At 45.4% G+C, this 15,231-nt stretch overlaps 1 protein-coding gene across 2 annotated transcripts in view; it reads right to left on the reverse strand.

Annotated features, from left to right (window-relative positions):
• The window catches only part of SMC1A (structural maintenance of chromosomes 1A), a 36,257-nt gene that overhangs the window by 15,856 nt on the left and 5,170 nt on the right, over positions 1-15,231 (reverse strand). For both annotated transcript variants that reach the window (XM_046672933.1, XM_046672934.1), the window contains exons 4-19: positions 14,286-14,489; positions 13,954-14,192; positions 13,041-13,299; positions 12,806-12,946; positions 11,903-11,985; positions 11,542-11,749; positions 10,132-10,317; positions 9,864-10,043; positions 9,621-9,767; positions 9,395-9,532; positions 8,439-8,555; positions 8,226-8,332; positions 4,892-5,033; positions 2,801-2,946; positions 2,556-2,709; positions 1,421-1,531 (exon numbers count right to left, since the gene is read on the reverse strand). In XM_046672933.1, coding sequence (XP_046528889.1) covers positions 1,421-1,531; positions 2,556-2,709; positions 2,801-2,946; positions 4,892-5,033; positions 8,226-8,332; positions 8,439-8,555; positions 9,395-9,532; positions 9,621-9,767; positions 9,864-10,043; positions 10,132-10,317; positions 11,542-11,749; positions 11,903-11,985; positions 12,806-12,946; positions 13,041-13,299; positions 13,954-14,192; positions 14,286-14,489 — 2,562 coding nt within the window. The remainder of the gene's footprint in view (positions 1-1,420; positions 1,532-2,555; positions 2,710-2,800; positions 2,947-4,891; positions 5,034-8,225; positions 8,333-8,438; positions 8,556-9,394; positions 9,533-9,620; positions 9,768-9,863; positions 10,044-10,131; positions 10,318-11,541; positions 11,750-11,902; positions 11,986-12,805; positions 12,947-13,040; positions 13,300-13,953; positions 14,193-14,285; positions 14,490-15,231) is intronic.

A 15,231-nucleotide genomic window follows, 5' to 3' on the forward strand; every position in this document is an offset into this window, starting at 1 on the left:
GGGGGGGGAGGGGGGGGGGGGGGGGGGGGGGCACAAAGGGTGAAGGGGTGCACCTACAACACGAGTGACAAACAATAATGTACAACTGAAATTTCACAAGATTGTAACCTATCAAGTCAATAAAAATTAAATTAAAAAAATAATGAAAAAATAAAATAAAAAAACGAACCTGAACCCAATCAAACCCTAGATTTAACGACCAGTTTACAGGAAATACAGGGATGGAAAGTTAAATAACAACATGGGATGTAATCAGCCAAATTCAGAACATAGAAAATTGTACAGGACCAATGAGCCAGTTTCTTCCATAAATAGAAAGAAAAAAATAAGAAAGGGTTAAGAAAATTTTATAGACTAGAAGAGATCAATTTTAACATATGGACCTCACTTGAATCCTGATTTAAACACACAAACTGTGTAAAAAAATTTATGGGACATTCATGGAAATCTAAATCTTAGATGATATTAGAGAGTTAGTTTTAAAATTTTTTTGGTACAATATTGTGGTTACATTCTTTTAAAAGGGGCCTTCTAAAGATATATGCTAAGGTAATTATGAATGGAATAATATCTGGAATTTGATTTAAAACAGTCCAATGGGGAGGGGGAAGGGAACAAAAAATGAGATTGACCATGTGTTGCTAATTGCTGAAGCTGGATGACAGGTACCTGGGCTTCATTATATCATTCTCTCTACTTCGGTATATGTTTGAAAATTTCCAAAATAAAAAGTTTTTTAAAAATCAAGTGCCCCTAGCTATAATGATGGATTGAAAAGCATCAGAAACTACTTAGGAGGCTCCTGCAGCAGTCCATGTGAGAGGTGAAAGTGGCCTGCACCAGAGAGAGAGTGGAAACAGAAAACAGTAGATATTCAGGAGGTAAAATGCACTGGGCTTGGTAATTCATTGAATATGCAAAGCGAGAGAGGGAGTCAAGGACAAGGCTCAGATTTCTGATTTGAACCTGTGGCTGGCATTGAGGACAAGGGACAGATTTGGGGAGGAAGCTACCTGTGGGACCTAGCATAGCAATGGCAACGGAAGCCAGGGGAGTAAAAGAGATCAAAAAAGACAATCAGGATGAGAGAACGCAAAGTGAGAAGGAAAGGGTGCCTGGGACAGCGCCCTGAGAAACACCTGAGGCCTATGTGTTCACTGTACAGGAGCCCATTCTCTGTGTGTGATCCGGCCTGAGACCTGTACATGTGTGGAAGGGGAAGACGGGCGGCAGGCAGGGGTGAGGGCAAAATGTGTGCCCATGTCTGTATACGGGGGGAGACCCTGGGTCATAACTCGACTTCCCTCCCTTGCCAGCTCTCCCCTCTTTCCAGTGGTGGTCTCCACAGGGCCCCCAGAGGGGCTGACCCTCTCTCTGGACAGCTGGGAAGATGTCCCCACCCCCCGAGGCCGATCCTCACCTTCAGATCCTCACAAAGGTCACCGTAGTCAATCTCGATGAGGGCCTCTCGTGCATAGATATTGGAAGTTCGCTGGGAGCCACTCACTGAATCCTCCCCTTGGGAGCTACCCTGTATCAGTGAGAGGGAGTCAGATGGAGCAGACTGGCCATGAGAGTGTCCCGCCAGAGGCGGGCTGGGGGCTCCTCTGCAGCCTTCAACATCTTTGAGAAGCACCTCACTAGAAAGCACTGGCAGGAGAAGGACAGCAGCTTGGAAGGCAGAAAGACCTGAGTTCAGAATTGGGCTTTACCACTGCCTAGCAGTGTGATCCTGGACAAACCATGCTGTCGGATCCCAAGTTCCCTCATCTGTAACACGGGACAATGCCTGCCTGCTGGCAGGGCTGTGCTTAGGATTCAAAGTAACCATGTCACCTGCTACCATGATGTCTAGCGCATTTCTGGTTTCAAAATATTTTGCTGAATTAAACAGAAATGCTACTTGGGAAGAGGGGAGGGAAAAAGACGTGTGGGACTGAGAGACATGTCTAGGTCTTTAAGACAAGATAGAAAGCAAACCTCCTCAGCTAACATTCCCCACCTCTTGCTACAAGCTTCACTTCTAGTGGAGAAAATGCCTTGGCTCCTCTATTGGCTAGTGTCCCTCCCTTTCCTATAACTAAGCTTTGTCACCTCTGCATTGCTGATGTCCCTTACCCAACTCTCTCCTGGCCAACCTCCCTCACTGCGGCTAGGCTATCATCTCTCAGGTCCCCCAGCTTCTGTCTTCCTTTGCTCTTGGCTAATGTCCCTCAATTCCCACGCCTACCAATATACATCACCCACTGGAGCCAACACAGCTCAAGTCCCTAAGGTTAATGAATGATTTCATCTTCTCCTGGCTTACCTCCCTCACTACCTACTGACATTTGGCTCTGCCGCCAATTCAACCTCCCTCTCACACCAAAGCTATTACCTTTCACCTCACCTGCTTTCACAGCTTCACCCTGCCTCATCCCGCCTGCATCCCTGCTTATGTCCCCCACTGCCACCATCTTCTCTCTCTTTCTCTCGTCTGCCCTCACTGGCCACTTTCATCCCCCATCCCTGGTTAATGTTCATAGCCCACTCCCACCACTAGCTGTAATACTCACCTCTTCCTGACTAATATCGTCCATGGTGCCCTTAGACAGTGGCAACTTGATGTCCTGCATCTTGCAGGCCTGTAGCAGGTTGTGGCGGTCACTGCGCTTCTGTTCAAGCTTGGTCTCAATGGCTGTCACCTCCTTCTGTAAATGGGTCATTTCCCTAAGAAGATCCAGGAAGACAGGTAAGACCCAAATCCGGCAGGCTGCCTGCTCCACCTACTTCCCTCAACCCCAGGCAAAAACCCACTCACTTGTTGGCGCCCCCCAGTTTCTTACGAATCTCCTCCATCTCGTGATTCTTGTCATTCACTTCTGACTTCTTGGCCAGGTGCTGATTCTTCAGGTCTTGTAGCTGGGCCATGGTCTCATCTATGATCTTCATGTGTCTTTGCTCCTCCTGGTCCCAGCAGGGGGAACAGGACAAGAAGTGAAGGCTTTCCCCATCTCCTCTAGCCCCCACCCTTTCCACCAGGTGGTTTCTTGGAGCCTCTCTCAATATCACATACCCCCATCATCCCTCAGGCTTCTTTTATCTTTTTCCAAATTATTTGGTTGACCTCCCTCATACAGCATTATACAAGTTGCCTGCTGTAGAAAAGTTGAAAGTATAGAAAAGGTATAAAGTGGGGGAGGTGGGAATCACTAGTAATCCCACCAGCCAGAGATAACCAATTAACGTTGTAGCATATTTCCTCCCACCATTACTTACAGACAACTCCACATAGTTGAGACTAGATTGTAATTAAAACTCTATATTCTGACTTAATACTATATTTGAGCATCTTTTCCACATCAAAACTGTCATGACCAATATGACATCAATGTTTTTTAAAAAACCCACAAAAACAATACTGTGTATTTTCCATGAGTACATATATATGAATGTAAAAGTATTTACATAAATGCCTCCAAGGTCTGGAAGAATATACACTACATGGGATTAGCCCAGGAAGAGTAAAGAGACTGGGACTAAGAGTGGTCAAAGGGGATTATAGTCTTACTTATAATGTTCTGATTTTTTAAAGGAGAATGTTTTGTTTTCATTTTGATCTTAAAGTCACATGAAGGGGACCTATCTGCAACTTACTCTCAAATGGCTCATAAAAAATAATATGCATACATAGAGAATGTAAAAGCAAATATGGCAACATGTTAATGACTGATGAATCTTGGTGATGGGTAGATGGGAGTTCTTTGTACTATTCTTATAAAAAGACTTCAAAATAAAAAGTCAAAGTTATAGAAATATATGATTCTGGATCATCTAGATGTCCACCTAGTCCTGTTCCAGGATTTTACTGCCAGATCTGTATTTGCATTTAAGATTCTGGGGACACCAAAGAGGCCTACTTTAAACATCAGGGCTTAATGAAAAAAACTAACAACAGACATAAGCAGACATAAAAGTCAAATGATACATTCAAACCGAGAGAGGATCAAATCACCTCAGGAGGAGATTCTGTGAGGAACAAAGGTTTCAGAGGAAGTTAAAGAGAAGGTGTGGGAAATGTGAGTCGTCAGACAATACCCGGTGGCACAGTCATGCTCGACTCAAAGGATGAGCCCTGACAGTCAGCAGCACAGGCACACTGTGAAAAGGGACTCAGTTTCAGCAACACGCCATCATCTGTTGTGCTGAATTAACATAGTTAATTAGAAAATTCAATTTGTAAGTGTGCCCCAGCTTTTGGTTAAGTGTTCTAAGTATGTATGTTTGTATATATTTAAAAATATTAAGAATTTCTTAAGCCAACACTAGAGATCTTAGATCTTTAAAGGGGGTCTGCATATTACCAAAATTTGAAGATCACTAAACTACACATACACTTATGTGAATGTAACATAATTAGCTAAATTCCTAATTCCCAGGGGGCACTGGAGACTTTTCAATGGAACTAGAAATGCTTATAATAAACATCAACCTGTGTGCCAGTATTTTGGATTTCCTCAGGTATTACTGAGTTAGAGGGGATAAATGTATTCTGAAGGCTCTCAATAGATGGTGCCACATGGCATAAGAATGCTGGTCTCGTGCGCCATGGCCAGTATTAAGTATTATCCTTTTTTTGTTTTTTAAAACTTGGGTAATGTGATAGGAAATAAACTACACTTGATTGTTGCTTTAATTGGCATTTCTTTGATTTCAAATAAGGCTACATTATGTGTATGTGTTTATGGGCTATTTGAATCTCTTCTTGAACTGTTCGTGCCACTTATTTTTTCCCCCATTTAGGTTTTAGTGTTTTTCTTAGAAGAGGGCTTTGTAAATTATGGATATTACCCTTCTGTCTATCATATCTCTTCCAGTTTTTAGTCTGTCTTTTCATGCTCTCCTTCCTTACCTTCTTGAGCTTTTCTATCTCATTTTCATCCTTTTTCACTGTCTGCTCCCACATGTGTACTTTATCCTGGTCTTCCTTCAGTTGGTTCTTTTCAAAATCCAACTGGATACCCAAGCGAGTCTTCTGATTTTCAAACTCCAAACTGTGGGGAGAAAGGAGAACCAGGCCCAGGGCACAGGGCCTTGGTTACTGCTGAATTTCACTCACCACGCAGCTCATCCACCTGTAGCCACATAAAACTGTCCCCTGAAGTGGGAGAACTAAGTTCCTCAGCCTAGCCTTGTGGATATGGCAAAAGGCAGGGGAGATTGGGCCAAACTCCATTAATCCCCCTTTAAACACCAGAGAACTCCACAGCCCCCTCAAGTTCCTAGGAGGCACAAAAAGGTCCACCTGAACCCACCAGCTACAATAATTCCTATTTATTAAGCTTCTGTGGAGTTTACATACATTACCTCCAATCCTCTTAATCAATAGCTCCACAAGCACGAATTATTCTAATTTTACAAATGAGGAAATTTGGGCCAAGAGGTAAAAGACCTGGTCCAAGGCCACCGAGCTAGTAAATGGCACATGTGAGACTGGAACCCAGGTCTATCACCAAATGCTGGGCTCCGTCTCCTACGGCATCATTGCAATATAATGTGGTGGGATAAGAGGATTGGTATTCCAACTCCACCATTTACTAGTAGTGTAATCTCAAACAAGTTAATTATACTCTCCATGTCTCTGTTTCCTCATCTGTAAAATGGAAATAATAATAGTAATTACCTCAGAGTTACTGGGGGATTTTTTAATAAGTTAATTTGTATAAAGTTAATATGTATTAAGCCAACACTGGGGATCTTAGATCTTTAAAGGGGGTCTGCATATTACCAAAATTTGAAGACAATTAAACTACACAAATACTTACATGAATGTAACATAATTGGCTAAACTCCTAATTCCCAGGGGGCAGTGGAGAGTTTCCAATGGAACTATAAATGCTTGTAATAAACATCAACCTGTGTGCCAGTATTTTGGCCATGCCTGACACAGTAAGTACTCAGTAAATTTTAGTTACCATCATTATTGCCAGGTATACTGCCTGTATTCAGCTCACAGTTGCCCATGGGCTTTAACTCTTTCCAACTACTGCCCCCACACATGTACCCCCACCCCAAGATTCCAGAACCTCTAAGGGGCAGAGCTTGGGTAGTAAAAAACACAGAGAAAAATCCTAGATTCCTGTTATTACTCTCCTCCTCATCTCTTCAGAAACTCACAGAATATGAAACCAGCATACAGACACTAGCAGGCCAGGCAGGGCTAACTTACAACTGCCCCCCCCCCAACCAATATGGTGTGACAGATGCTGCCAGATGTCATGCTAGCAGCTTAAGCTTATTAGTCACTATAATCCAAATGGAATGTAATTAACTCTATAATTTTGAGCTATGCAATTTTAAGTCCAATCTCCTAAGCATGACTCCATAAGGCCCTCTATGATCTGGCCCCTGCTGACCTCTCTACCACCCCTGCCTTCCTCCTGACCCTGTTTTTATGCTCCAGACATTCAGAACTACTTAGTTCCCAGAATAAGGGATGCGGTCTCACACCTCTGAGCATGCTGTTCTCACTGCCTGGAACTCCCTTCTTCTGTCTGCTGCCTGGCTGGCTAACTCCTACTCACTCTACAGGTCTCCAGACCATCACTCCTTGTTCTATAAAACCTTTCCCAGTGGTTGTGAGCAGGTTCTTAGTTTCTATTATATGTTGTTGAGTTGCTCCCTTTTCGGTGCAACTGGGTTAATCATCCCACACTTCGTAACACACTTATGATTGCCGTGTGTGAAAGACCCTTCCCTTCTTGCCTTTGGTTTAATCCCTGATTTCTCCCATTATCTTCCCTACGGTGAGCAGGTACTCCAAAGTGACATACATATCTATACATACATACATATGAATATAGCCTTAAAATGCATATCCTCGTAAAATGTTGTTTTGTTTTTAAATTTACACAAATGCACGGTGTCATAAATTTATCCATGCTACTGCCTGTAAATCTAGTTCTTGCTTTGAACTGCTAAACAGTATTCCATAGTCTGTATGTTCATCACATTTAACTCATACTTTCTTCCAGTGACAGTCGTCTACATTGCCACCAACGTCCCACTACCACAAATTATGCCAAGATGAACCACCCCAAATGTGTCTCTTTGTGACCTTGTCTCTGGAATATACACCCAGGAGTGACTTTGCTAAGTCGTAGGGTTTATGTAGATTTATTTTCATCCAATACTGCTAGATTGTTTTAATTTGCATTTCTCTGCTTAGGAATGAGACTGAACATCAATTCACAGAGTCATTATCCATTCGAGTTTCTCGTTCCATGAAACGCTAACTACATTCTCTGTCCATTTTTCTATTGAGTCTCTTATTGTTTTTATTTTTCCTCTTGTTGATTTGCAGTTTATTGAACATTTCCTCTCTATTTTCTATCTCCCCCAAGTACAGCATCGATCACACTGTTCTAAAATTATTGATCTATTTGTCTCCCCCACTCCTCCTAACTCCTTGAGGACAAGGACAGTCTCTGATTCAATTCTATATCCCTTGAGCCTGGACTGGGGGTAGGAGAGCAATGAATATTTACTGTATGGATGATGGGCTAGATGAACTGCCAACTGAGGCCCAGGGTCCAGGAAGTGACTTCCTTCAGAGAGACTGTGTCATTTCACCTGTCTTACCCCTATCTCCCTGCCTCCTCCAATACCTAACACAGGACAACTTGGCAAAATGTAGGTTGTGCCAAGAAAGGTTTGTTGAAGAATAAACTAAAGTGGGGAAGAGAGGAGAAACTGCTGTTTTGTTCTTACTATCCTTCCAACCTAGAACTTTGTTCCTCCTCTCCTGCATCGCCCATCAGGATAATGACAATAATAAAAGCCAACATTTATTGCTCTTAGTAGGTGCTAAGTATTATGCTAAATACTTTATAAGGATTATCTCATCTGATCCACCCAAGCATGCCATGAGACAGATATATGGTACCATTTTACAGATAAGGAAACTGGGGCTCAGAGAGGTCAGGTCACTGCCCAAGATAATGAGTTGTGGAGCTAGGATTTTAACCCAGGTAAACCACGATTAAAGCAGGCACTCTTAACCACTAGACTATGCCACATTGACTCCCCGATGTCCCTGTTCTCTAAGCCTGACTTACAATAAATGTCCACCGTTCTAAGAGCTGCTCCCTGCCTTATGATGGCATTCGACTTCTCACGATGTCAGGCTCGGGGCTCAAGGGTACCCCAGCCTCCTCTTCTACCCACACTTCTACTCTTCCACCTACCGCTTCTTGGCTATTTCATTCTGCCGCTTCACCTTCTCTTCCTCAAACTCCCGGATGTTGCGCACACCAATCTCTCGACAAAACTCTTCAAACACTTCATCCTCTACCTGAGAGGAAAAGCAAGGAAGTTTAAAGGCCCTTTGGGTCAGAGTGATGCTTCCAGCCCCAGTCCTGCCCTGATGCACATGCTGGCATGGCTCATCCCCTACCAACCTGGTTCATCTTCTCCTTCAAGTCTTTCATTTCCCTCTCTCGGCTCTGGATGATCCTCTTGATATCATTGATGCGAGGCCCAAAGTTGGCTAGCTCACTCTCCAGCTTGGACTTTTCCTGCAGGAAACAGTGTTGAGAGGGCAAAAGAGACCAGGCTCCTTGGAGGGAAAGAGCCACCTCAAGCACACTGGCCCCATGGATAGGAAGGGATAGCTCTCCACATGCTGAGAGAACCTAACTTAGCACTGCCCCAGTCAAGCTTCGATCATTTCTCACTTGAACTATGACACAGCTTCCTCCCTGGCCTCCCCTCAGCCAGCTTCAACCCACAGGGCTAGGCACGCGGTAAACATCATTACTCACAGGTCCACACTCCCTTATCTATAGCCCTTGGAATTCAGACTTTTTGATTTTAGAAAAAAGTAAAATGATATATATCCTACAGATTACATAATACCTCCAGGGTGGTCTGAGGAGGCACCCCATAATCAAATATGTTAATATACCTACAAGAGTACCCCCACCCACAGGTAGTGAAGTGCCTGGAGCTCACTTTCAATTCACTTTCAGAAAAAGCTCAAATATTTGTTGAATGAATGAATTACGCTAATAATAGTACCTAATATTTACTGAGCACTTACTAGGTGTGGAGAAATCAGTCTAAATACTTTACATGTATTAACTCACTCAATCTTTGCAACGACCCTATAAAGTAAGTATTGTTCTAACTGCCACTTTACAGATAAAGATGAAAAACTGACACTGAGAGGTTAACTTCCCTAATGTCACATGGAGCCAAGACCTGAACCTCTGGCTGTCTGACTCTGCTATCCTTGGTTCCCCGGAGCAGGCTGGGAAGAGAGAGGGCTGTGGGACAAATTCCCCACCCCCAGAGAAAACTTGGCCAGGAATGTGAAGGTGGCCTTTGGAGGAGAGGGCTGAAGGCCAGGCCCCACCTGCAAATTCAGGGCTAGATGTCGTGTCTTGGTCTGCTCCAGGTCACTCTGTGAGTACTTGAGCCGCATCTGTAGTCCATGGGCCTGAGACTGCACCTGACGAAGCTCTGCTTCTTTCCTTTTTGCCTTCATCTGTTCCTGAAGCGGACATGAGAGAAGGGCTAGGTGGTAAGGGGATCAGTCAGCCTGGGCTCAGGACCTAGGGACAGCACTGCCTGTGGCTTACTTTCAGCTCCTCTGTCAACCGCTCCTTCTTCTCTTTCAACTTGTCTACTGCTTTCTCATCCCAGCGCCGGGCCTTGGCCTTCAGGTCACTGGCCCCACCAGAGATAACTCCTGACTTCTGGAACAGGGTCCCATCCAGTGCCACTGTCTACATACAATAGGGAGAAGAAGAGGGACAGAAGCTGAATAGAGGATCTCCACTACTAAGCCTGTCCGGCTCCAATCTCAGCAATGGAATCCATACCTTGTGGCGCTGGTGGCCTCCAAAGGCAATGCGGCGGGCATCCTCCACATTGTCACAGACAAGAGCATTGCCACAAGCATACTGCAGGGCCTTTTTGATGTGAGGTGGCTCATAGCGAATCACATCAATCACCAGCTTGGCCCCCTTCAGCTCCCGGAGTTTCTCATCTGTAGGTTTCACCTGTGGGAAGCTCAGTAAGTGGCAGAACATGGAGGGCTAGGAGGCGGGGCCCTCTCACACTGCCCTGACCCCATCCCCATCAGCTCACCTCCAGGTAATCAAGAGGCAAGAAGGTCTCAGGCTCCCCACGCTGCTCCTTGATATACTGAATACAGTCCCGGCCCGTTTTCTCTGAGTCCACAATAATGGCATCCATATTCTTGCCCAAAACCTTGGTTACAGCAATCTGATACTTCTTTTGTGTGGGCTGGCAGAGGTCAATGAGGCGGCCATACTGAGGAAAGTCAGAAGAGAAAATTGAAGCATGAGGCTTTTGGGAGTTGGCTCAGGAACCCCAATTCCCAGCTTGGAAAGGGGCGCAGACCAGAATCTGTATGAGGGACATAGCACCCACACTGTGGAGTAGGAGCCTACTCTGGCCCCAAAGCAACAACGACTTCAGGCGGTCATGTCTGAATCCAAAATCATCTTTCTAAACCTCACTTTTACCATTTCACAGATCACTGTCACCCCAGGCACCACGCCAGATACCTTACATACATTATCTCAAATTCTCACAAGCACCTAGCAAAATGAATTTTTCCAGTTCACTTCCCCCATGTCCCCCAAACCAACCATGATTCCCTAAGAACTATCAGATAAAAGGTAAGATCTTTAAGGGCAGGGACTGAGCCTAATTCATCCTTATAAACTCCCCAGCAGTGTCTAGAGGAGCGAACAGGAAATATTTGTGGAACCAAATTAAGCTGAACCCAGGGATGGAATTATAGCAATAGAGGGATAATATTCAGGGAATCTGGGAACTCAGGATTTTGTTCAAGAGGCCAAGAGATCTGATAAAGCCTAGGATGTCCCTACAAGCAAATGGGCTGGTTGGTACATACCAAGGGAGCTCAAATGGAAGCCTGAACAGAGGTACTTCTTGGGAGACTAATTCCTGCTCCATGGCCCCTCCCCCTTCCAAAGGTCTCTCCAGTTTCCCCGCCTCCCACAGAGGAATGGACACAGCAGGACAAAACCTTCAGCAAGATGCAATTGGTGTGATGAAAAAAAGATGAGGTTACGAGTCAGAACAAGTTGGATTTAAACTGTTGTTCTTCCACTTAGAAGCTTTGCTGTTCTGGGCAAGTCATTTAACCTCTCTGAGCCTCAGTTTCCCTAGCCATAAAAATGAGATTAGGAGTCGCCCCGTGGCCGAGTGCTTAAATTCGCACGCTCTGCTTCGGCAGCCCAGGGTTTCGCCGGTTTGAATCCTGGGCACGGACATGGCACTGCTCATTAGGCCATGCTAAGGCGGCATCCCACATGCCACAACTAGAAGGACCCACAACTGAAAATACACAACTATGTACCGAGGGTCTTTGGGAGAAAAAGGAAAAATAAAATCTTAAAAAAAAAAGAGAGAGATTAGCAATCCTGTCCTAGGGCTGCTGGGAAAATTATCTGACAGTGAGCATGACAGTAAGTGCTCAGGAAATGAGTTCTCTCTCCCTCTTACCACAGAGCCTGGGTACAGGCGCTTGATGCTCTCCATAATCTCTGCCTTTCGCTGTTGGCGACTGCTTTCCTGGCGGTCAATGCGGGCATCCCCCAGCTGCTCCATCACCTGGTTCAGCTCCTTATTGATCTCATCAATACGCCGCTTGGCCATCTCCACCTCTTCTGTCAGCTCCCCCTCTAGCTTCTTCTGTTCCTCTAGGGACTGCCTACAAAATGAGGGAACACAGGGGTTATCCTGGCTGGTGAGAAAATATTCTTGGCTGAGAGGACTCTGGGGGTCCTACCCGGGGAGGGGCAGGACAGGGAAGATTCACAAGAACAGGCCTGTAGGTAAAAGGGGAGGTTGCAGAGCCACATACTTGCTAGTCGTAATGTACTCCTCCAGTTTCTCAATCCGCTTTTGATTCTCTTCAATCTCCCTCAGCTTTTGCTTGATCTTGGCCTGTAAGAGAGACAAATATACTCCATTACCAGGGTCTGAGCAAGTTAACTCCAAGACCATGGAGCCCTGGCTTATACCCCCTATATGCCCATTCACCCAAGAGCCCAACAGTTCGGGACAATCTGTCACTAATGCAAGTGACCTACTAAAAAGCAGACAAAGAAATGGTGTTCAGTGCGGCTCTGCTAACTGATGGGGCCTCCCAGGACCCTATGAGACCCTCTCATAGTGTTCTACCCAGCCCAGGCTATCTTGCTTACCAATCAGGGGGGCTCAAACCAAGGCAAAGTAAAGCTTTCTGGACCTTTCTGCACCTCCGTTTTCTCATCTGTAAAACGTAGGTAACTTCCACTTCACAGAATACACATTAAGTGCTTAATACAGGGTAGCTATTAATATTAATGCTTACTGTCTTCTTTTAAATATTTTTAAAAAGTGCTTAGCAAAATGCCTGGAACATTGCAGGCTCTTGGAGCACTATAACAATGTTCTATTATTGTTACTACTTTACTATTATTGTTATTAGGAAGTCAGTAAGTGAAGTATACTTGATAAAGTGTGGGCTTTAGCGCTAGACTGCCCAGGTTCATATCCTGGTTCTGCCATTTAATAATGATGTGACCTTAAGCAAATTACTTCACCTCTGTGCTGTAGTTACCTGATTTGGAAAATGAAGAATTGAATGAGTGAATACACATAAAGTACAGCACCTAGCACATGGTAAGTGCTGGCTAGATGTTAGCTATTGTCATTGCTGTTAAGACTATCATTACTTCCTTTTCTCTGGACCATCATCCCTAATCTTGTAAGACATGCCCACCTCTGTCTCTACTTTCTTCCGCTCTTCTAGATCCAGCCGGTCCTGGTCGGCTTTCTGGTCTCGATTGAACTTCTCGAGCTCCTGGGCCAGGGTAGCTGCTCTCTTGCTGGCTTCTTCTTTTAACCGGTGGTATTTCTTCACCTGTGTTAGGGACAGGGAAGGAGGACAGGGATGACCAAGTTGGTCCATGCCAGCCCAGCGATATCCCACACCCTCCCAGCCCTCCAGAGCTTACCTGATTCTCCTCCAGGGTCAAGTCTCTGCCCTGACTTTGACTCTCTTCTTCCATTCGTTCCTCAAACTCCTGCCGGGCTTTCTCCACTGACAGCATCTCCTTTTCCAGCTCATCCATGTCTCCTTTACGTTTCTTATAATGCTTCTGAGCATTCTGTAGGGACTTCTTGGCTGCTTCTAGCTTCTTGATTTTGTGGGAGGTATTCTCCTTGGCTTTGATGTACTGAGGCCGCTTCTGATTCAGCTCTGAGTCCTTCTCCCTTTTGCCAGAGGGGAGGGGGAAAACCAGTTAGCCTGTGGGAGAAGGGAGGGTTCCCAGGCTTTTTACCCAAAGAAAGTGGGGCCTGAGCCCCCCAGTCAGCCTCAGAGAATTGCCTAAAAGAACAGGGCCTGATGCTCCACAGATCCTCAAAAAAGGGCAGTCTTACTACTCTCTGGAATGGATGCCTTCAGCCTGGCATTCCAGCCACTCCATAAGGCAAAGCTACCACCCCTGCCTCAACCCTAGGCAGGCCAGGCCCCTCAGTAACAACTCCCAAGAACACTGTGTAGTTCACTTAGTCATCCCCCATCTGAACCAACCTTTTGAAATTCCTGTCCTTTAAACATCGAGCTCCAGTTTTCCTCTTCTAGGATGACATTCCCGGCCACTCCAGTGGCTTCCTCTCACTTGGTAAGGCCACCGCCCCTTTTAAGTTCTCCCTCTTCTGAGTACCTATCTACCCAGATCTGAGTACTTAAATACTCTATTTGTCTAAAATGGAAAACAAGAAATATGCCTGGGACTGGCCAAACCAAGTCAAAGGGAAGATAGAGAAACTAAGATGGGCACTGGACCCCAAGCTCAGCGGAGCCTTAGGCAACAGCACAGCCTCTTGGTTTCCCATAAGTTGCAGGCCCAGGCCTGCTCTTACTTGATCTCCTTCTCAATCTGCTGCTGCTCCCGCATCATTTTGCCCAGCTCCTTCTTCTTCTCCTTCAGCTCATCCTCTACCTTGTCCATACGCTTCTTGTCCTTCTCAATCTCCTTGTTCTTAGAGGCCAGTTCCTTATTGAGCTTCTCGATTTCCACTTCATTATGATAAAGCTTAAAGAGCTGCAGCTGTACCTGAGCTCGCACCACTTCATCCTTCAGGCGCTGGTAGCGGTCAGCCTGTGCATATAGGGGCATGGAGGCAGGGGTGCATCAGTAAGGCACTGGCTGCATCCTGGCCCTTCAGAGCCCAGAGGTAGACTGGCTACCTACCTCTTCTTTCTCCTGTTTGGCCTCCTTGCGTTCAGCTGCAATGTTTTTTTTGCGATGGTAATTAAACTGCGTGTCCTCCTCAGCCTTCACCATCTCCTTCTTTCGCTTGTCATACTCCTGGGCCAGCTCCCCGGAGCGACTGATCTCTTCAAATAGTGCTGTCCTTTCTTTGGGGTTCTTCATGGCAATAGACTCCACAGCACCCTAGTAAATGTGATAACACTCTCCCCACTTAGACCCTAGCCAGCCTAGTCTCCCCACTCCACTCCCACTCAATCATTCAGAAAAATTTCACTAACCACCCCCACATACACTGGTTGCCACAGCTCACAGTGCGCCTTGAAGACACATTGCCTTTTGAGGCATATGGGGAACAGAAGAGACCAAACCAAAGACAACAAACTGTGTTATGTGCAGTGACAGAAGTAGCACAAAAAAAGGACTAAATGAAGCTTGGAGGTAGGAGACTGGCAGGGGTGTCTATCTGGAAAGGCTTCCCAAAGGTGACATCTAAGCTGAGTTTGGAAGATGAGGAAGAACTAACCAAAAGAGTAAGAGAGAAGAGGTTATTCTATGTAGAGGAAAATTAATATGCAAAGGCCTGCAGGCCAAAGAAAGTAGGCGAATTTGGGGAACTGTAAATGGTTTAATTAGGCTGGAGTTTCAGGGCTGCCAGCGGCAGAGACTGGCAAATGAGGATAGTGAGGTGGGCAAGAACCAAAGGATGGTGTTTCCTAAATGTAGGAGTTTGGATTTCATGCTAAGGCAACGGTTCTCAAACTTTAGCATGCATCATAACAACCTGGAGAGCTTGGTATAACACAAATTGCTGGGCCCCACATAGTCTCTGAGCCTATAAGTCTAGGATGGGACTGAGAATGTGCATTTCTAACATGTCCCCAGGTGATGCTGGTCCAAAGACAACACTTTGAGAACTACCATCGTA

This window comes from Equus quagga, chromosome 10 (genome assembly GCF_021613505.1).
Source record: "Equus quagga isolate Etosha38 chromosome 10, UCLA_HA_Equagga_1.0, whole genome shotgun sequence".
Taxonomy (NCBI): Eukaryota; Metazoa; Chordata; class Mammalia; order Perissodactyla; family Equidae; genus Equus; species Equus quagga.